The sequence below is a fragment of the Gymnogyps californianus genome, chromosome Z, assembly GCF_018139145.2.
Source record: "Gymnogyps californianus isolate 813 chromosome Z, ASM1813914v2, whole genome shotgun sequence".
In the NCBI taxonomy this organism is placed as follows: Eukaryota; Metazoa; Chordata; class Aves; order Accipitriformes; family Cathartidae; genus Gymnogyps; species Gymnogyps californianus.
In genome coordinates this window covers 30,273,242-30,295,999 of record NC_059500.1, presented here as the reverse complement: position 1 = coordinate 30,295,999, position 22,758 = coordinate 30,273,242, and the positions used below count along the sequence as shown (strand labels likewise).

The 22,758-nt window shown below is 44.7% G+C and overlaps 1 protein-coding gene across 1 annotated transcript; it reads left to right on the top strand.

The window, feature by feature from the left end:
• Window positions 1–1,060: 1,060 nt before the first annotated feature.
• PDE6B (phosphodiesterase 6B) lies at window positions 1,061–22,136 on the top strand. Its single transcript, XM_050913335.1, has 22 exons — window positions 1,061–1,471; window positions 3,813–3,965; window positions 4,302–4,391; window positions 6,865–7,005; window positions 8,086–8,160; window positions 8,251–8,315; window positions 9,362–9,428; window positions 9,574–9,621; window positions 9,803–9,952; window positions 10,942–11,085; window positions 11,674–11,739; window positions 12,365–12,511; window positions 13,376–13,483; window positions 14,472–14,581; window positions 15,601–15,688; window positions 16,259–16,359; window positions 17,751–17,858; window positions 18,627–18,690; window positions 19,439–19,513; window positions 20,405–20,488; window positions 20,770–20,926; window positions 22,078–22,136. The coding sequence occupies exons 1-22, from the start codon at window positions 1,061–1,063 to the stop codon at window positions 22,134–22,136; spliced, it is 2,511 nt and encodes an 836-aa protein (XP_050769292.1).
• The last annotated feature ends 622 nt before the right edge of the window (window positions 22,137–22,758 follow it).

The window sequence follows — 22,758 nt, the reverse complement described above, 5'->3', positions numbered from 1 at the left end:
TGATGAAAACCGTTGTACATTGTTTAATTCCCCTGAAGCATAGTGGCCTCCATGGCATTTTGCCTCCCAGCATGACATTGACCCTCACCTGCTGTTTGCACAGCATGGTGGCTTCATTGATGTGAAACAACTTCTGTCCCTCACAGCCATAATTCCCACCCTTTCTGCACTGATAGTGATGAAGGAAATTTTTCTTCCTGGGTGTTTGTGTGGGGTTTTTTTGTCTGCAGGGCTTCCCATGATTCCTCAGTGTTTCAAACCAGCCACCCCAACCTGAAGTTCTCCAGATTCCCTCCTAAAGGGATGACACTAAGAAAGAGGCATGTTTTCCTCTCCTGGTTCATGCTAGCAAGAAGAAAAGGCCACAGACCTTGCAAATTAAGTTCAAATCTTGGACTAAAGCATTCAGGATTGGTGCTTCCATTTGAGAACAGCCCTTACAGCAGCAGACAGAGAACCATGCAATAGTAGAGGGAGCCCTGAAAGAGCAACATTACCTCACTATTTGTGTTCTGACCACTATGCTCTTTTGTGAAGGATGCACTTCCTACTACTGCAGGGAGCTGGGAGAGCAGAAATAATAAGATGCTCACCTTGTTAGCCAAGGATTAAGCCCAAGCAGTATATATTTAATTAGACTTTAAAGAGCTTATTTCAATGTTAGGAGATGCACTTCTTCCCTGTTGCTGCTGCCTCAATATAACTGTTTCAATAAGTGTTCTGCTTATCAAGAGAAAGGAGAGTGTTTTCAGATATTGTGAGTACTCAGTTTTTGTTTGCATTTAGATTAAGAAGAAGAAAGTTGACCCAAAGCTTTTGTAGAGGTCATCTAATCTGTTTGGTTGAGAAGATCTGTCCTCCCACAGACTCACCTTCAGCACTATAAAGGAATACCTCTTCCTGATGACAAGCTCTCTTTGCAGTGTTACCTCACCTTTGGTCATTCTAGAAGCAACACCTTCTATTACAAAAATTTAGGAACTACATTGGAAATTAGAGTGCTATTTGCATAGACCACGTCTTTGGACTACTACCTACCACAAGACCCAGGGCATTCACAATGAGCATTTGTGAAGACGACGTGGAGAAGTTTCTTGATGGCAACCCTGCTTTTGCCAAGCAGTACTTTGACAAGAAACTAAGAACAGAGTCCTGCGATAGCAATGAGAGTGAAATCCTTTTTGAGTTGATCCAAGACATGCAAGAAAGCATCAACATGGAGAAAGTTGTTTTCAAGACCTTGAGAAGAATCAGATCCCTTATTCACGCTGACCGCTGTAGTCTTTTCATGTACAGGCAGAGAAATGGTACTCCTGAACTGGCAACAAGGCTTTTCAACATCCAAGAGGGAAGCACCCTGGAGGAATGCCTGGTCTCCCCAGACTGCGAGATTGTCTATCCATTGGACATAGGCATTGTGGGCTACGTTGCGCAAACCAAGAAAACCATGAACATCAAGGATGTGAGTGAGGTAGGTTTGTAATTTATTCATTCACTCAGTAGAAGAAAGGCTCACATGCTTACTAGTACAAAGGGGTCAAGAGGTAGCAGGGCATCTCAGTGCTTGGTCAAACCTCTTGGGGTGTAATAGCTGTGTAGTGGAAACCAAAGCACCAGTAGCAAGTCTGTAAGTTGCTTCCAGTTTCATTTATGGGGTGAGGTGAAGCTAAGCACATTAATTACACTAGGTGCTAATGCCTGCAAACAAGTGCACTGTAACATCTTGCCTGTCTAATTAAAAAAAAAAAAATAAAAAATCAAAAATCACGTCTAGTCCAGCAGAGAAGAGAGAGTGAGGTACGGTCAGATCTGCACTGAACGCACATGGAAATTCCCACACACATTTCTATTCCATGAGTAACTGGCAAAGAGAGATAAATCCTTTACAGTGAGTCCAGAAAGGGTCTTCCACCACAAATGACATTTGAAAATGTTTGCTGTCTGATGAAGCTTGGGCCAAGGGCATTGAGAAGCATTTTTATCAACCGGAGGGAGTGGACCTCAGAGCAGGTGGGTTAACTGCAACCTGTGTATGGATGATCTTCATCAGAAGCAGCAAGAGACAAACTTTGACCAAAAAAACTCTTTCAGCAAACACTACACACTGCAATACCAGGAGGGATCCAAGGAATTTTAATGTTTTATTTTTATGCCTTCATGACAATATTTACCGCCCATACTCCTGGGTTGAATCATGTAAACCTGAGTGGCAGCAATGACAATCTGCTTGTTCTAATCATAGGTATAAAACTAAAATCCATGTGACCCAGATATAGCATTTGGGATTACTCCATCTATTGTTTGCTAGTTACAAAGAGACCATCTGTTTATCCATCCATTTGTTGCTCAATACGGGCATATCCAAATGCTTCAGCAAAAATTTCCTTATCCTCCACATACTGAGACATTTATTTGGTTTTGCAACCATTTGGGAGAGGGGAAGCATCAGAATGTGACTTAAACTTTTTAAAGCTCTCTGGCTTCAGACATTTCTCCAAGAATATGGAAGGATTTCAGTGCTGCGAGCCAAGTGCTGCACTCCAACTCTAGTGCTTTCAGGCATTGCCATAAGGCAATTCCTTTGAAGGAGACCCAGAGACTAAATGCTTGGTCTACTCTAACTGGCAGGAAAGGCCAGCAGTGGGGGAAGTATGGGGAGAAGGTGCCTTAGGGAGCGATTATTCTTTCCGGTGCAGCCTTCTGAATACGATCAGAGCTGTGGGGCTTTTTCTAACCCAACTAGAAGGACTTGTAGCTGACAAGTTATTCGGCTAAGCAGGGAGAAGATCTTGGGTGAGCAAGACCATCCTTGCACTCCCTATTGGCAGGTGATGATGGTGTCAATAAGGCCAGGTGCAGGCGACGTGATGGGCCATCTGCCTTCCCCGCACTACCCTTTCTCTGCTTTGTTTTCTTTTGGGATGGGGGGCAGTGACATTCACATAAGGAACAACTGGACGGGTTCCCTTTGTGCTGCCCCTACAGCATGACCTAGCGCTCTCCCAGTGGTTTGAATGGTGATTCCCTCATGGGCGATGCCCTGGGCAGCCCAGTCCATAGCGGTGCTATCTGCACATTGCAACCGCTGCCAAAATGCTCCTGGGGCGGAAGGGGGTTGGTCACTCTCAGGGGCAGGGGGAGAGTGCCAGGAACCACACACCGCTGGTGCCAGCTGCATCCTCCATTGGGATACCTTCCCTACCATCTACCATCCCATGCACAAAGGCCCAGCAACATGGGAGGGAATGCTTGGGAGAACAATTTCAAGAGAAACAAGGGGTAGATGGCTTCATGGAGGCTGCAAGCCAACAGCAGCTTCAGGGCCCAGGCAAAAGCAGAAGAAAAATGAGGGTGAGTGAAGTTCCCAGTGACTGTACCAGACAGCACTGGTTTACAAACTGTGGCTACACAGTGTTGCATGGTAACTGGCTGTACCCACTTCACAGTGTTAACAAGAAGTCAGAGGTAAGGATGGAGGAGGTACTGTGAAGGATGTCAACAATCTGAGAATAACCAGAGGACACCCTCCTTGTTCTGAAAGAGTTTGACATGTTAAAGCTTATGCTTTGCAAGATCTTTGCAAAAAGTGAAAAAGTGCACGTGTTGCAGTCAGAAGCCACAGCCAGTTCTCTTGATGTTAGTTTTACCACCTGTGCATTGTCCAATTTTCTGCTAACTCATTTCTCTTTTTCAATGATTTTTTAAGCAAAACTTTCTTTAGGCAGCTTACTTTGAGAGGCTGTGCTTTAACTTGGTTTTAAGACTACAGACTTCATGGGAAATGCTTAATTTGTAAATTCTCTATTGAACAGTGTGCCCAGTTCAGTCCATTTGTTGATGAGCTCACCGACTACACTACAAGAAGCATCCTTGCAACACCCATCTTGAATGGCAAAGATTTAGTTGCTGTCATCTTGGCTATTAATAAGCTGAACGGCCCATACTTCACCAGCTCTGATGAAACAGTAAGTGGTCAGTAGCTCAGTTTCTATCAAGCAGTTGTCGCTTTTGCCATGTAACACAGACTCTTCTACACCAGGGATGTGTGCTTTAGTGAAGCTCCACTGGCGCGAATTTCCCTACAGGGGACTCACCCTCTAACAGAAGAGGCTTATTATGAGGATGCTTATCTCCGAAATCTTTCAGGGAAGTCACAGTGGGATAAGCCTCATCTCACACCAGTGCAAAGCAAAGTATTTATCCAGGGGAATTACCATGGTATTGCTAAAGGGGTGTTATGAAATCCAGTATATACAAGGTTGCTACTGCATTCCACTCAATCTCATTGTTTGCCTTTTCAGCTTTTTCTGAAGTACTTGAATTTTGCCTCCTTGAACTTGAAAATTTATCACTTGAGTTATCTTCACAATTGTGAGACTCGAAGAGGCCAGGTAAGAGTGAAAATTCAGATTGGGCTGTATCTCAAAATCAAATGAGTGCATTCTTCTGATTTCAAAGATGTAGCTGATCTGCTTCAGAGATTTGTGCCTGAAGAGCAGAAAGAAAAAGGTGCCCTCATCTGCTTTCAGATACTGCTCCTTCCCCAGAGTCCTTCATTAGTCTCTCTTCCTGCTGCTGCTGGCAAAACTGCAGGAGCTGACAGAGTGGCACCAGCTTCAGCAGGACTGATCTCCAGTTGTTTTGTTGAACTCAGGCTATGAAACACTCCCGAGGCATTTAACCACTTCAGCCAGCAGCACCAAGAGATTTCCCAAAACAATTAAGAATGCAGTATTTTTTCCTTATCTGCTTATTAAAAAGTGCTATTGAATTTCTTCTTAGTGCCAGTGAAATGATTCTCTTATGCCTGTTGTATTGGCCTCCCTCAGTAGGAATGAACATAGATGAGGGTTTTAGGGTATTCTGAATTGAAACAATTCAGCCACCATTATTTTCCATGACTTGGGTTATGAAAGGACTCTCAAATTTATTGGGATGTATGTGGATCCATGCAATCACTTTCTGCAGCAGACAACGGGTTGCCATTGAAGAGGACATGCAATTGCATCTATGCTTCATGGCAGCCATGCTCTTGTCTCCAGTGGGGGTTCCCGTGGCAGATAAATGCCTGTTTCAGAAAAATCAAAGCAGAATGAAAGTTTGTTTTAGAAGCTTTGGGACAGCACTTATACTTACTAATTCATTATTTCATGTGCTTCGTCTTATTTTTTCCGTAATCAAAAACATGAACGATGGTCAGGTAATAGAGCCATCTAGCAATGCAGAGTAATTCAACTAAAGTAAAACTAGCGAAGGTTTATTCCTGTTGAGGACTCAACAGTAGGACTGAGGGAGGTAAGGAAGGGGCTAGAAGACAAAGTGGAGTCCCAAGAGGTGGAAGGCCTAATGTTTCCCACAGGGTGCTCTGGTCTGGGCCTGAACCCAGGAGTCCTGTGTTCATATATCACTGCTGCGTCAGCAGGTCCCACAGAAAGGGACGAAAGCGAGAACGAGATGCAAGACACACTGCTAGTTCTACCAACAGTTCAACTGGCAGACCTTTGGCCATCTAGATCTAAAGGTCTGTGTGAGAGTTAACACGGTTCATTGTGTTAGACTTAAAAGTACTGAAGTACAGAGTGAGCAAATGACATTCTCAAAGGTGGTCTAGGATTTTAATATTGCAAATCCCAACTGCAAAGACTGGGGGATACTGCAAGTAAAATGGCTTGTGCAAAGGCAGTTCAGCCTGCTTGTGCTCAGATACTGTGTAAGTCTTATTAGAAGACCATATAACACATTTTGCCCAACTCCTTTACATCATTCCATGAACTGGCCATTCTTCAGGTGTTTTTTCTGTCCTCCTCACTGGGCTTGTGCCTTCCAGTATTTCTTACTGCATGCTGTAAAATGCCAAAAATAAACCATTGCTCATTTTCCTCTAATGGTTTGTATGACAACACCACTATCCTGTCTGAGGGATGCTCAGAGGCCAGTGACATTGAACACCTCAGACTTTATAGGAGTGGCAGAGTTGTCCCAATTTACGGATTAGAAACAGAGACTGATGCTGCTTAGAATTGTCAAAGATATCTACTAGTGCCCAGTGAAGAGGTGAGACACACTTTTCCTGATTGTGGCCCTGTAACTGTACTTCTTGTTCAAAGCACAGGTCCAGTCAGCTTCAGGTAGCTGCTCTCAGTGCTTCTGAAGCACTGCTCCTCATGTCTCTTGGGCTCGGAAAGCAAAGCACATGCACTCAAATACAGGCACACATGCACTAGCTCAGCTAGGCAATTGCATAGATGGCTTCCTTACCATTTCAGAGAAAATTAAGTTCTCCGTTAGGCCCACAAAGACCATCGTTGTGCCACCAGAAATACTTGCCTAATTAGCTGCATAACCTCCATTTTTACAAATGAAAAAGCCTAATTAGCAACAGCTTTCTTAAGGGTACATCTGTGGGGCACAGGATGGGGAAAAGGATCATAGGCTGATGCGAACACAAAGCAGCTGTGCAAAGGCTTTGAGGAAAGTGTTAATTTGGGTATTTCCAACTCCAGCCTCTGGAATTTGCAACACTTTTGGTGTTAACTGGTTTTGGATGCAAGATTTTACTTATGGGTATAAAATGTAAGTAGGGCCATCTCTTTATATGGCACTACTACTTTTTTGTGCCACATTTGTAAGACTGGACTTTTACATAGCACTCCATGATGACCTGACTCTTCCTCAGAGTGCATCTTTCCCTAGTAATTCCCAGTGTGAATAAGCAATACTTTTACATTTTGCAGTATAGGTTCCTATTGCACTTTTCAGGAACTGTAGTATAAAAACCCAATTGTTTCCTTGTTACTCTGAACACATTTGGGAAGCCCAGCTCCCAAGGAGAGGCTATGCTTACACTTGGATTTTATCCTGCAGGTGCTGTTGTGGTCAGCTAATAAGGTTTTTGAGGAACTGACAGACATTGAGAGGCAGTTCCACAAGGCTTTTTACACAGTGAGAGCATACCTGAACTGCGACCGGTACTCAGTAGGTCTCCTGGACATGACAAAGCAGAAGGTGAGCATTCACATGTGTGTTGTACATCCTTCTGCATTGCTGCTGTCCACTGAGGGGTGATGTGTGGAGAAAAGTTTTACTGGGGCAGCCAAAGTGCGAGCTAGCTTTGAGTTGCTTATTCCTGCTTTGGTTGGCATTTTTTTATTCCATTGTGCAAATGAAGAGCCTGGGATAAAGAAAAGAGAGGGAAAGGGAAGAGCTTATCACTGGAATGGGGCTGTCGAAGGAGCCAGAGGCTGGGAGGACAAAGGAAGGGCAAACTTGTCTCACCATGGCAATCCTGGTCAAAGCCTGCAAAATAAGCACAGCCTCACAACATCTGTGGATATCAGAAGTACAGTGAGATACCTGTGGAAACCCCCAGCAACAAAGCAGCCACCTTCCTCAAGGACTCATCCATGTGTATGTTATCCAGGCATTTAGGTGAAATCTGGCTTCATGAATATAAGCTGACAGAAGCGAAGTAACTTCTGCAGCTCTGATTTGGTCTGATTGTTTGCACCTTTGGTAAGCTTTATGTGAGGGTTACACAGCGTCCTTGTCATAGGAGCCCTGCTTTATTCCATGGTCAGGCTGACTGAGGCTACCATGAACTTTGATCTCCACCACGTTGCCAGAGCCTTTAGAGTACACTGTCTTGTGAAGAGGTATATTAAAAGATCATTAGTGTGCTAAAGACACTTTGATGAGCATTATAATGCAGCCTAAGAAAAACAAAAAAAATTCTTTCACTGTAGCAAGCTAGCAAGTAGTAGATCAGCCCTATGGTCCCACTCTGGAAAATGAAGAACACATAAAACATTGACACAGCCATTTGCTCTGTGAGTACAGCCTGTGTTGTTCAGTGAAAGAAGCAGCACCCTGTGTGTAGGCAGTATATGACTATATACAGCCATATAATGCACCTGATACTTCCTGATTTAGATTTACCATTCTGCTGCCTAGTATTGCACTAGTCTTATTATTTCATGCCTTGTTTACACAGTACCAAAACCAGCATGGTAGAGCAGTGATTACTTTGAAGCTCAAGGCAGAATGCACTTTTCTACTCTAAAAATACTTCTTTCATTTTAAAACCAGGAATTTTTTGACCTGTGGCCAGTCCTGCTGGGAGAAGTTCCCCCCTACTCAGGACCTCGCACCCCAGATGGCAGGGTACGTGAGAACTAGATTTTTTAAACTCTTTGCTGTCTGGCTGTATAGCCTCACCACTAATTTTAACACTGCTTTTCTTTTTATTTGTAGGAAATAGTTTTTTACAAGGTCATTGATTATATATTACATGGAAAAGAAGACATTAAAGTCATCCCGTAAGTGTCCAGTTTCTGTATGCTAGGTACTGACATAGAGCGTAGCTAAAACCAAGGTTCCGCATGATTTAAAGACGTTCATGAGGAGATATGCAAAGGGCTGATAGAAGACTGAGTAAGAGAGCCAGAATGTAAGCTGGTGCTTCGACTCACATTTCTGCAGGACAAAAATATTTCCTCCAGGGTACTGGGATCCTGGCTTGCAAGTCAGGCTCCAAAAGTCACTGCAACCAGTGATTCTTTTTAGATGCAGAAGTGAACTGCCTTGACTGCTCGCAGTTTTGCCACTCTCCTTGCCAGGCTGAGGCATCACTCCTCCTTGGTGCCTTCCCTGTGTCACCGGGTGAGCCCATCCAGGTTGCCCTTGTGTTGAGGTACCCACTATCCCAGCCCTGCCCCTCACCCCTCTGCTACCCTCCCAATCTCTCATGGTCATTCCTGCTCCTCTGCCTGTCTTCCAGCTTCCTTGCTTCTCTCTTATCCTCCGGTCACTGACCCCATCTCAAGGCTACCTCTGGCCTTTCCTCCTCTCTTGACACCACACTGAAACTCTCTCTTTCTGAAAACCACCCTCTCTTCTTGCCATTGAATTTTTCAGAGGAGCCTTGGGCACCTTGGACAAATCTGACGTAACAGGAATTTCGCCCAGTTCTGGTCACACTGCTTTGCATCGGTGTAAGTGCTGCAAGGAAGGCCCCCATTGTACAGCAGTGTTCAAAAGTTCAGGCTGGCAGACACTCTTAGCCAGGAACTTTCTTTTATCTTTCTCTGCACTGGAGGTCTGAAACCTCACAGGAATGACTTTTTCTTAAGTCTCTGCAGACTGTGATATTTTATGAGTTATTCTGTATTGAATCCTTGAAGGAAAATGTGAAAAATTTTTGCTTGCACACATGGATCCTTTGAAAGTAACAGGACCATTTAGTAACTGAGGGTGAAACATGTAAATGTGGATTGTGCAATCAGCTGGATACATTTCAGCTCCATGATCATTCTTCAGTAAACATATATCCTTAATTTCTCTTATGCGTTTTTCTTTTATTCAGAAATCCTACCCCAGATCACTGGGCGCTAGTTACTGGCCTGCCAACCTATGTGGCTGAAAGTGGTTTTGTAAGTACTTAACTTAGGCTTCACCAAGGCTTTCTGAGGTGAAGTCATACTAATGCTGCTTTCTCATCAATTCAGTTTTTTGTTTTGGTATTTAAACTTCTCATTGCCCATATTATAAAACTTTTTCTTTTGTGTGATCCCCTAGATTTGCAACATTATGAATGCTGCTGCAGATGAGATGTTTAACTTTCAGGTACCGTGAAAACTTCCAGTCCCATCAAGGATTCTACTTTGTTTGCAGAAATGTAATTTCGAGTCAATATTAGGCATATAAATATTTCTTTAGCCTGTAGTGTTGATGTAAAATGGGAGTGCTCATGTATTTAGAAAACATGTTAAGTACATGGTGTCTTTCTACTTGCTATTGCTTCAAGGAAGGTCCTCTAGATGAATCAGGATGGACTATCAAAAATGTTCTCTCCATGCCAATAGTCAACAAAAAGGAAGAAATTGTTGGCGTTGTCACATTTTATAACAGAAAAGATGGGAAACCATTTGATGAACAGGACGAGACCCTCATGGAGGTATAGTTCCTTGCTGCGGCTGGAAGTAGTTCATATGGGTGAGAGAGGTCGCTATTGGTCATTGTACACCTGCAAAGCATCCCCCAGTGTTTTGCAGCTAAGCAAGTTTCTTTGTTGCTTATAGAGGTGTTATGCATCAGCTTGAAAGTTTTGAAACCAACTATATGAAATACTGGGGATTTTCGGTCTTGGAAGCCCAGCTGTGTTTGCATCATTTTGTTTCAGCATTCTTGGATTGGACACCTAGCCATGAGCAGTTACTATGTACTAACACGACCATTCTGACCTGTGTTCACACACGACAGCTGGCTCACACTGGCTGGGCAATTCCCTTGAGAAATTACACAGAAATTGTCTGTGTAGCTAAGATACAAAGGGTGGTCAGCTATTGAACCTACCAACAGCAGCTGTAATAAAAGACTTTGCTGCTTAGAAATGCTCCTATGCTAGTTTCAATCCAATATAGGCGTTCAGCTCTTGGCATCTGTTATCGATCAGAACATTCCCTGAAATAGACTTTTCTTATCAAACAAAAAGATTGGGGGAAAAAAATCAGTTTGAATTGGCCACTGGACAGCAAACAAGTTGAGAGCAAACACAGGGTGTGAGTAAACATGTGAAAGGCGGTAAGACCACCTTGCTCTCCCTTGATAGGAGGGTTCCTGACCTGCTGTCACCATTGTGACACCAGCCTTTCCACAGGCATGGAGACAATTGCAACAACACAGAAATAGCTTTCCATATGCTGAACTGGACAGAGGGTCCTCAGACCTCCACAGCATGGATGCTCTGGAGGCCTAGGCAGATTCAACAGCTGGAGAGCTGCTCTGCTGAGGAGAAAGCAGCAGTTGGGAGCAGTTGCTCATTGCTAGACTTGTGGCCAAAGTGGAGTTTGTGTTTCTCTAAAATATCATGCAGTGCTATATTTCTGTGTCTTTGAGGAACAGATGTTTTGGTTATTTCACTGTTTCCTTCTTTTCCTCACCAAGTCCTTGACACAGTTCCTGGGTTGGTCTGTACTCAACACAGACACATATGATAAGATGAACAAGCTGGAGAACCGGAAGGACATTGCTCAGGATATGGTGCTCTACCATGTGAAATGTGACAAGGATGAAATCCAAGAAATTCTGGTAATGCCTCGCAACGTGCAGCACACACCCAAGTGTACTGGCCTGGCCTGTGACTTACGGCACAGACACAGGTCTTCCATCCCCCAGAAATGCTTCCAGCCACCATGGTGTCGAGGCAGCACCCGGGGGCCCAGTTACTGCACAGTGGCAGAACAAGTCTTTGTTTTGTCTCTGTGGTCTGCCCTCCACCTCAGCATGTTGCCACACTCTGTCCTTTCTAATTTCCTCAGCAAAACCAGCCCTGGAGGTGGGCTTACACAGGTGCTACTCAGGGCAGGGCTATAGGGGTGGAAGAGGAGCTGATTCATTCCCCAAGACCTCCTTAGTGCAGAGGATGTGGAGTTAGAGGATCCAGCTGGGACACTGGCTCTAGGGGGACGTTTGCAAGTGTCGGAAACACAAACCAAAATCAAGGAGAGGGAGAACATTTTTACCAGGAAGAATGGGTTGAAAGATGAGAAATAGAAGTAAGGTCCAGGAAGAAAACACAATCTGCATATAAGAGCTGCCCTAGATTGCCCCAAAGCTGTACAGTGCAAAGTCCAGTGGGGTTCGGTCGTCAGTTTAACATGTCGATGCTCTTTGCAGCCAACACGAGAAAAGCTGGGGAAGGAGCCAAGTGAGTGTGAGGAAGAGGAGCTGGCAAGCATCCTGGTAAGAGCAATGTACCGCTGGAATGGACAGCCTTGGTCAATAAATACTGCCTGGGTGGATGCAGGGAAGAGTTCCCAGTGTTGGCACACTGGTACACATCGACAGGGCACCTGGTGAAGGGTGAAGGCAGAGTATACCCTGCCCTCCTCTGCTGTGTGAGTTTGAGGTTATTATTATCAGGTGGCCCTGAATGACTTCCCCAGCTCCTAGGGAGTACCTGCTCTCTGCCACTTTATCTCAAGGGGTTCAAAGTCCATCTGAAAACACATCAGCCACCTTGACTTGTCACACAGTTTGTTCTCCAGAGTAAATATGGAGGGCTCTAAGTCTTCCCCTGTAAGACCTGTCAAGTTTGGAGCCTCCAAACTATATAAAATCAACAAGAAAGGTGCTTAACAGAAAACAAGCAATATTTCTTGCACTTGACCAAAAATGCCCTCCCTCTTCCCCCACTAATGGGGTTATCACAAAAAGCTGCATTTCAGTCTATTTATGTGTTATATTCTAAAAGGAAAAGTTCCCAGCAGTACCAGACTGATAAATTTTTATTAAGAAAAACCCATTCCAGGTGTTTCTAGGGGTGGCATAAGTAGCACAGCAACAAACCGTCCCATCTCTCTTACAGAAAGAAGAACTCCCGGGGCCCACCAAGTTTGAAATCTATGAGTTCAGGTTCTCCGATTTTGACTGCACCGAGCTAGAGCTGGTGAAGTGCGGCATTCAGATGTACTACGAGCTCGGCGTGGTGAAAAAGTTCCAGATCCCACAGGAGGTAGGAGCTGGCAACACCCAGGGACTCCCGTCTTGGATGGCCAGCAGACTCGCTGCGTGGCTGAGGTCCCCATGCGTGCCCTGCGCAGCTCATGGAGCGGCCAGAGGTCTGGGTTCACGGGGGCTTGGAGGGAGAGGGGCGTGCGTCCTGAGCCCCCTCGCCCAGCTGAGGGCAGGGAACCCCCTTTCAAAACCCTTGGTCGCTACATGCGGGTTTGGAGCAAGAAGCTGGCCTCTTCTGCTCTGCACTGTCTGCTACAGGTGTGGGTTTGCTATCGGGTCTATATAGATGGGGGCTACACCATGCAAAAAATTGCTTGCATTTGCTGTGTCTCATGCCACTCACAGCCACAGTGTAAAAGCACAGTTTCCAGGCAGAACATTGGGCAGTGCAGACTTGTGTGCATGTTTCGTTTGCTATAGTGTGTACCCTATAGCTTTCAGCCAACATATGCTGAAACCCACACTGGCAGGTCCCTCTGCTTTTCTTCCCCCTGCAAACACAGACGTGCCTTCATTTGGTGCAGTTGGTACCAACTTCCTGACTGCTGGCGACAGGAGTGGTGTGACCCTGTGGGAAAAAAGGACCCTATGGCCCCTGATACGCAAGTTCACGGCTTTTGCCACAGTTCGACTCCTGCAGGACTCGTGAAATTGGCATTTCAGCAGCTCTGCTGCTCCCGAAAGGCTCAGCACATCATGTGAGGTTTATTTCCATCTAGTGGGATTTGGAGGTAACTGCAGGAAGAGTTTTCACCCTGGAAAGGCAGGCTGGGAAGTAGGAAGGAAGTGGAGGGCTCTGAATGGGAATTACTTTTACATTCTGAATGGGACACAAACTAACATCATCTTCCCCAATTTGCAGGTTCTGGTAAGGTTTGTGTACTCCGTCAGCAAAGGCTACCGGAAGATAACTTACCACAACTGGCGCCATGGCTTCAACGTCGCGCAGACCATGTTCACACTCCTGATGGTAAGATAACACCACCCCAGTTAATTCTGTGGCACGGCTTTATTTACAGGAGGTCTTCTGTTGCGCCCTGGAGATATGCAGGGCTCCCTGCACATACTGGTATAGGATAAGAGTTTGTCACTTCTAGCACAGGTCCTGCTAAATGAAGTCTCCATTTGCCTCAAGTGACAGTCCTTGCATTACACTTAAAGCCACGGCCAATACTGCCCAATGAATGGAGTGCTTTAATTCTCATAGGTACAGCTGTGTATGGTGTTGAATAGTCTCCAGATTAAATCCTTCTGCAGGGTAGGGGAGAGAGACTACAGGACTACCCTTCCTCCCATAGTTTCTGACAGTAAGAGCCAGACTGAAGTTAGCTGGCTGGGATGGAGACAACGACACGCTTTCCATTTCCAGGCAGGACAGGCACAGGTGTAAGTCTATCGCTAGTGTGAATGTGGCAAGTGCCATTTCTCACAGCTTCTCAGGGCAGCAGGTGCCCCAACAAGAAAAAGAGGTGTCAGACTGCTGCTCCACACCAGGGACGGACCAGCACCAGGAGCCACTGCAGACGGTATGGCCCACACAGCTGGCAGCTGTCCACCTACCACCCCTGGACAGTCCTTTGGGTGATTCAGCTTGGAGACCCCATTGCCCAGAAAGATGCAGAGCCCCTTCGCAAAGTACTTTGTGTCCAGTGACTGGAGGTGTGCTTATGAGGACCCAGGTGTCCCTAGGGCACAAGGCTACTATAGCAGCGGGTAGCCAACACCACAGGTTGTGCACATATGCACAACACGCATGTCTACCTGAGTCTGAAACATTTCATTTCCAGCTGCTTCCCCATTTTAACCTAAGTGTACCGTGTATTGCATTAAGCTTCACAAGTATTTTCTGTTCTCCTGGACTGTTTCAATGAGGAGATCTTCAGCACAGAGCAGTCATAGCTCAGTATCTTTTCCTGTAATAGACACTAACAGATGACGTGCAAATTCTCACCCTCCAGACTGGCAAACTGAAGCGTTACTACACAGACCTCGAAGCCCTTGCAATGGTAACTGCTGCTCTGTGCCATGACATTGACCACAGGGGAACCAACAACCTTTACCAAATGAAGTAAGCACTTTCCTACCACTTCAAACCATTTACGGTTGCTCTTGCGTGGAGTGAGATCAGCCTGTGATCACACCAAACTCCAGTACAGCTCTGTTTTATACACAGGGCTAACAACCCTCTTTTGCAAATAACCTTGCTTTTCAGCTTGCTACAGGACTTGGGCTTATGCTTTGGCCAGTGGGAAACTGAAATTTTGCGGTGCTCTCTGGGGCTTTCTTTACCTGCTAGCCAACCTCCTTTGGTTAAAGCAACACTCTACGTTACCATTACAGGGTGGAACAAGTGCAGTGCAGGCATTTAGTAGCCTGAGCATCATAGGAGACTCAGGATGCCACCAGGAGCATCCTGGACATAAGAAGCCTACTTTTTGCTGGAAGGTATCTATGGAGAAAGCACCATGCATGGCACTGCCCTCACCACCTGCAGAAACAAAGCACCTATGAGTATGAGGGTGCTGCTCTCAGTAGGTCGTTACTAGCTACAGAAAAACAGTTGCATGATTTCATTGACCAGTCAAGCCTCTGTTGCTCACTTAAAGTAGTGTCAGATCACAGCTCTTCTGCAATGCTTGCTGGCTATATTGTCTTACTGTTTTCTGGAGCTTTGGAAAAATGTAAGTGAAGCTGACTGGTGTTTCGGATACAAGAGGGTCTTGCTTTTCAGCTAGGAAAGTGTCCAAGGACTGCTGGTTTTTCTGTTTCTATTACTAGATATCAACATGTAGTTATTCAGGAATTAAACAAATATACTATGCTGAGTAATAACTGTCCAGTCATAAACAACATTTTGGGTGAAATTTGTAGTTGGAAGACTGTTTTATACAGTGTCCAAATAGTTATAAGCAGTGTCACAAAAGTCTTTTACTAGACTGACGTCATTAGCTATTAAAACTATTACTCTTAAGCCTTTTAAAATGAGTTGAACTTGTGTGTGTGACAAAATTAAATATAAAATGGGACACTTTATTTTTAAGCAAAAGTGCTGCACTAACGTCTTTAATTTTTTCTTTATGCATCCAGATCTCAAAATCCTTTAGCTAAACTTCATGGATCCTCAATTTTAGAGAGACATCACTTGGAATTTGGAAAATTCTTGCTCTCTGAAGAGGTTCGTAGTGAACTGTAATGTAAAGACATGAATAATTTACTTTCAGGGAAATTTTTCAGCAACAACAGATCTGTCAGCACAAGACCTTTCTCTGGTTTGGATACCTGAGGAACTGCAGCTGCGTCACTCCCCAAGTACTCTGTGTTCACCCAGGACCAAAATGCATAGGCTTCCTAAATGCATGACCTGTTTTTTTCAGAAGCCATATTGTTATCCCCATAGGAATATGTTAAATACAGGATTGTCCTGCTGTAGCCCCTCTGACAGGGCCAAGGCTGACACTGTCCCCCAGCTAACTTTTCATTTCAGGCAAATTCGCACTGGGGCCAGGGGACAGGGTTTGGGCACAAGCTGTGTAACAAGCTTCAGGGCACTGACCCTGTTCAGTGAACAAAAGGGGAGACTAGGCAGCAACATATGGTGACCAGGGCTCACAACCCTTGCACCATAGGGGAGCAAGCTGAAGCTATTAAAAAAAATCAAAAGGTGAGCACATTTGAGAAAGGGAGATGGCCAGGAACTCAGAACACAGTGCTTGGATTCTGCAGCTCCCTTTCCTTTGTTTTTCAGTCGCTGAATATATGTCAGAACCTCAACCGCAGACAGCATGAACACGTGATTCACCTGATGGAAATTGCCATTATAGCAACAGACCTGGCACTCTACTTCAAGTAAGTAAGTCAGTCACGTACACCGTGTGTGAAGGGCAGAAAGCATCTGGTACTTTACAAAGGCAAAACGTGATGCTTTGCTCTGAGAGCCCCCTCATGCAGCAATCCTCTTCACAGGCACTGCCTCTGGGAGGCTGCCTTTAATACTGACATCAGAGCTGGTGGGGAGAACTCAAATTGTTCAAAAGAATTTTGAACTTTTACTCACTAGATCACATATGTGACTTTTTAACCCTCTATTTCCAACAAGGCAGTGCTATATGATCCCCTAATAGAAGGAGGTGTCTGGTTTTTTTTGTTTACCTAGCACTTCAGCACTAAAAATACTCATAAATGGCGAATAGCCTGACCAGGGCTACATTAACTTCTCTGGGAGAGCAGCACAACCCAAATAACAAGTGGTCCATTGTAGGTGAATATCCAGTTCATAGTCTATTTCACACCCAAAAGCCAAAATGCCAAACATCTTGGAGCAGCATGCGCTGACTTCCTGGGACATAAGGCTGGAATTCAACAACGTATGACTTCCTAATTAGCAAGGAGCTTTCAAAATGTGCTTTCAAAATACAGTGCTGAGACCAGAAACTGCTTCTGTGTTTTGCACTGAAGAATGATTATGCAAAATATAAACAGTCCACAAAAGAGAAATATGAGGGAGAGTGCAATACCCAGTCCTCTTACTCCAGAGGTAGGGTGGCTGTATGGGAGCAGATACCACCACTTTCTTACCAGGTGGGAACAAGCCAGTCTTTGCCCTCCTTGGTCCATGGTCTGCAAGTGAAGGCTTGGTTGAGATCAGACCCAGGCAAAATGATACAGACAGGACACGTGCACAAGTCACTTTGTGGATCTGGCCTAAATGTCTTCTCTGCTAGTGTTGAAACAGCAGATTTTTCCAGATTTCAGGCCACTCAAAACATGGGTATGTTGTGTATAAACCCCTCCCCAGAATTTGCTACATATATTTAGGTATATAAATAAGGTTAATAAGGTCAGACTAAGTATATAAAGCCAAGTAGCTTTACAAATACTCCAGCCAGCTCTAGGTTTCCACAGTTTGCTTAACATTCAGGGAAAAAGCCTTCTTGTGCTGCCAACAAAGGTGGAAGCATTTCTCAGCCGACATAACTTGCAATAGCTCATACTTTCAAGTTCCTGCTCATGTCTCACCACTATACTTACTTTTAAGTCATTTACAATCGTTTCCCCTACTTAAGAGAAGCAGGTGATGGTGCTTGGTTTTGTTGGGGGATTCCTTGAGGACCTAGATGCCAGGACAGCAACTACTGGAAACCCTTCTGGAAGGGTTATCAATACCAGGATCAGCCATCTGTTTTTAACACATTTGTTTCCTTGTTTTAGAGCTTTTTCTTTTTTTTTCCCTCTCAAAGAAAGAGAACAATGTTTCAAAAGATCGTTGATGAGTCCAAGACGTATGATAACATGACCGCCTGGGCTGAATACCTGTCTCTGGAGACAACAAAGAAAGAGGTTGTCATGTGAGTAATCGGCTCTGGAAAGGTTAGTGATGCAGTCACCTGGTGAGAGCTCCAGAACATGCCTTGCACTGCACTTTTAGTGCAAAATCAGCACGTGATACATTACTGTCCACTCAAATCTCATCTTCTGGAGAACCAGGGAAAGAACAGTGAAAAAAGCTTAAAGGGGTTCTTCATCCAGATAAGTGACTGGTTTTGGAGTGTCCTTCTGGTCATATACTCGTAACAAGATGCAGGATCCCTTCTGGCCATATACTCCTACCAGACCACCCTGTAGGCCACAAGCAGGGGCAGGCTGCAATGGCAGATCTACAGGAATCTAATCCCTTAGTTGTTCTTCCCAGTGGCAACCAATCTGAGTTGCACAACACTGCTGTTGTGACCAGACAGACGCTTTGCAGGATGCTTTGCGCTGGTGATGAAGTGCGCCCACAACCTCACTGCAGTCTGCACTGCTACACCTCCATGAGGGAGCCAAAGATGTTACTCCAAAGTCAAGAAGGTCAGCCCAGCAATGACTAAAGCAGCAAACATCCTAGTGCCAGAAGCAAGCAGTTCCCTAGCATAACTCCATTTTAATCAAGAGAGCAATCCTTGATGAGTGTCCCAGTCGGAGCCAAGACTGTTACAGCAACCCGTCTTTCTTTATCTATCGCTTCAGCAGGGACCAGGGGATACCTGACACAGTATTGGGGCATGAGCATCCTGAGCCTGCAAGAGGTAGGGTGCACATTGTAGAGAAGAAACTAATTTCTTTCTTGTTTTTAGGGCCATGATGATGACTGCCTGTGATTTGTCAGCAATTACAAAGCCTTGGGAAGTCCAGAGTAAGGTCAGGTGCTTGATATACCCTTAGATTTCTCTAGCTTATACTTCAAAGTAATGCAATTTCCTAAGCTGCCTACAAGCTGAATCAAAGTCTCTTACCAAAACTACCAAAAGGACTTTGGAATAACTATGGTTTTGATGGATAAACCAATCTTTAAGATTGCAGTTGTGAATTCTGTAGAAAATTCTTGTTTACCAAAACAGAAAAGGAAAAAACCCAGGTATTTAGCTTCTTGGATTACAGTGAGGTTTTTTGCAAGTAACATATAGGTTGGGTTTTTTACAGCAATACCTGCTGTTTACTCAGTTGTTTGATTTCCTTTATGAGTTCCTTCCTGAACTGTACTTGAGCAATTGCTAAGTAAGGAACATTAAAGTTTAAAGGAGCATAAAAGAAATAAAACCCACCTTCCTCTTCAGCATGGAGAAATGACAACTGAGAAAATCATAACAGGCAGCCACAACTGTGACCAAGAGGCAAATCCTTGAGGGGGACACATTGGAAACGTTTCTTAATAGATGAGCGGTGGACTAATAAGCTCCAGTGCAATAAGGTTGTTGAGCTGTCACCTCATGGGTGCAATCCCATTGCCACTGCTGTCCTTCCCAGGAGAAAGGCCGGGGCTGGGGTTGGACACGAAGTGACAGAGGGGCTAGAAGTGAGATTTGCTTCATGGTGGAGGCCTGAAGCGCATCAAGTTATAAAGCCGAAGTCAGTGCTAACTTTTCTTTTTCCCTCCTTGGCAATGTAGGTAGCTCTCCTGGTAGCAGCTGAGTTCTGGGAGCAAGGAGACTTAGAAATAAGCGTCCTTCAGCAACAGCCTATTGTAAGTACCATGCGAGAGCCAGACAGTTCAGTTCAGACAGCAAGTCTCAGCAGAGACTTACTACAAGCAGTCCTGCTCTCAGAGCGCTGTGAGTCTTCCTGAAATCACCATGCCTGCCAAAATCCATTGGAAAAGTGGGTACTCAGCTAGGGAAGACCCTCTGTGACAGAAACTCTTGTCCAGCTCTCCATATATAGTTATATAGGCCCCAGTGGCTGTGAACCAGCAAGGAGTGACTGTCCCCCTGGGGACTTTGTGCTGGTCCCTTACAGAAAATAAGGAAAATGAAATACATACATTGTAGAGAAAATCAGAGTTTCCAATAAAGAGAAAAAGTACAAACGCAAACTTCGCAGAGTCCAGAAATTGTTTCTGGTAAATGGAAGTGCATTAAAGCAGTGTTTCTTAACTATTTTTTCTGCTATAATAACAAATACTTAAATTTGGCATTGAAAGAGCCGAGTCACTCCTTGATGTGGCCTCCACCTGTGTGGTTTGGGTTTTCTTTAAGTAGGCTTTCATACACCCCCTCTACCCACAGAGGCATCACAAATGATACAGTAAGCAAGAAGGCCTTATAAGAATATAATTTCATGTTCAGTTATGTTTCAGAAAATTGAAAACCTCTTCAGTACTTTATAACATGAACTTTCTCTCAGGTATCTGGTTGAGAGGTGCAAGGGAAAAACTCTGTCCTCCTCCCCATCCATAGACACTGAAAGAGCTGTCTAAAATTTCTGCTAAAATGGCAAAGGAAATGAGCCCACTTCACTCCTCTGCAGTGGAGGAAGAGAGCTGTGACAACAACAAGGCAGTTTGGGGGAGAAAAGAGAGGTGTGTTTTTCAATGAAGTGTTCTCATAAATCATGGTGAACTTGTGTCCTCCCACAGCCCATGATGGACCGGAGGAAAGCTGCTGAGCTTCCAAAGCTTCAAGTGGGTTTCATTGACTTTGTGTGCACCTTTGTCTATAAGGTAAGCAAAGTGCACCCTTGCACACCCCATCCTTCTCAACAGGGGTTCAAATCCGAGGTGAGTGAGTCCCGGTGCAGCAACAGCACTCATGGGGAGAAGGACAGGTAGAGCAGACAACAGCTGCCCCTCTCCAGGGCATTGCAGCATGGTCCCTCTTCGTGCCCTTAATGGTGTCCCTGCATGAGCCAGCCTGGGTGGTGAGGTGTCAGGGTCCGTCCTGCGGTATGATGGACAAGCACTGCCTCTGTGCTGCCTTGTGCTGACAGGTGTGTTTTCATTAGGAATTCTCCCGTTTCCATGAAGAAATTCAGCCTATGCTTGATGGGCTGCTGAACAACAGAAATGAGTGGAAGACTCGTGCTGATGAGTATGATGCAAAAATGAAAGCTCTGGAGGAAGAGAAGAAAAAAGAGGAAGAGAAGATGGCTGCAAAGAAAGGTCAGAAACAATACTTCGCGTTTCATTCCTAACTCAAAAACATACTTATGCACTACTCTCCCAGGTCTGCAGCAAGCTTTGCTGACATGGCAGGGAGTCAGATGCCCAGAACAAGTTTCCTCAATGTTGCTCCACTGGCAAGGTTGAAGACGCCTTGTCTTCAAACCTGACAGCATGACAGGCTGTCAAAAAGGCCACTTGCTCAAACGCCCAGGAGCTAGTGCCTGAGAAACTAGCGAGACTACATTCAGCATGAGCACCCATGCAGCTGGGGACAGCAGACAGTCCTTTGCAGTTTGTCCCTAGAAAAGAGGACGGAGACATCCCTTTGTACACAGGGGCTGTGGCCAATGTGCTGTCCCACAGGTCATGAAGCAGAAGGAGTTAAGAAAAGCTAACACACTCCTGGGGAGAACTCTTGAGGAATTACAGTTCATCCCATTTCTAGCCCAGATTAGGTACTACCTAGAAGCAAGCAGTAGTAGTAGTAGTACCTAGTAGCAATTTATTTTGGTTGAATCCATTTTTCTTCTTCTGTGGGCCCAGCGTGGGTTGCACTGAAATCCATCAGCTGCAGTGGGTGCTGGGTGAAAGCTTGTTTGACAGCCTGAGGATTTGTTTGACTCTCAGAAAGGTGGAAGCAGAAGGCTCTCCTGGCCTCTCCCAAGTGTCTGAGCAAACATCTGTCAGAACTTGGTGCCTCCACTCCGCAGAGACTGCATCTGAAGTCTCCTTTTTTCCCAAACTGGACCAAAATCCCAACAGCCCATGGGGTGGACATTCCTCAAATGACACAATTTGGAAATTATTAGAGCTGTCTAGATGTCTTATCTCAGTTTAATTCATAGGAATTAACTTAAAATATCCAAAGTAAGTGCTTTAGCTATGATTTCGAACATTTCTGAAGAATTATTTCCTGACTAAGTAATTGGTATTTAAGAGAGGAACGTTTCTACTAACTCTAAAACACTCTTGCCAAGCAGCCTTACATGTACGATTACTTTGCACAGCAGTCAGCTCTAGATATGGGTACTATAGGTATGACCTACTTTGATCACTGGATAACTTAAAAGTGCTAAAAAAATCCTGTAATGACTGACAAGGACATTTACCACTGTATGTCTAATTCTGTGTTTCTTTTTATATGGCAGATGGAATAACCTGTAATGGAGGAACAGCTCCAGCTTCCAAAACCTGTAGCATACTTTAGACCTATTATCAATGCAATATATGCCACCCAAAATGAGAATGCCCATGTTTTTAAAAAAAAAAAAATATCATGGCATACAAATACATTCCTGATTGGACTGTCCTGCTACTTTAATTAGGCTTATGACCAACCAGGGAAGGGCTAGATCTTGTTTGCCTTAATCGCATCTCTTCCTGATGGTGAGGAGCCAGTTCTGTCCTGTCTCTTGCTCCATTTAATGCGCCTGATGTCAGATGGCATATGGCAAGTCAGAACAACATTTGGCCCAATAAATCAGGTTGCATGACTATGGAAGAGCATTTCTCCTGCACTGAAACGCTTCTTACCCCAAAGCTGATGGGGCCAGTTGAATTCATATCCTGCTCCATACAACCCCATGTGATTGACAATGCGTGCAACTATAGCCTGCAGATTAGGAAAACTGAAGAAGAGCCAAATTTATCATATCTAAGCCTGTATCTGTTAGGATATCAGAAAGAAGTCTGTGGGTAGGGATAAAGCATGAAAACTGACCATAGTAAACCTTTGAACTGCTCTAAAAAGTTACGATTCCATGTAAATCCAAGAAACACAGAGATAATAGTTCTGTACTCACTTCAAGAATTTGGATAATTTGCTGCTC

Excerpts from the sequence above, each read along its gene's own strand:
- PDE6B (XM_050913335.1), top strand. The coding sequence starts at position 1,061 with ATGAGCATTTGTGAAGACGACGTGGAGAAGTTTCTTGATGGCAACCCT. Across the intron at positions 8,161-8,250 it reads CTCGCACCCCAGATGGCAGG|GAAATAGTTTTTTACAAGGT; the intron begins GTACGTGAGAAC and ends TTTTATTTGTAG. Across the intron at positions 12,512-13,375 it reads AGTTCCAGATCCCACAGGAG|GTTCTGGTAAGGTTTGTGTA; the intron begins GTAGGAGCTGGC and ends CCCAATTTGCAG.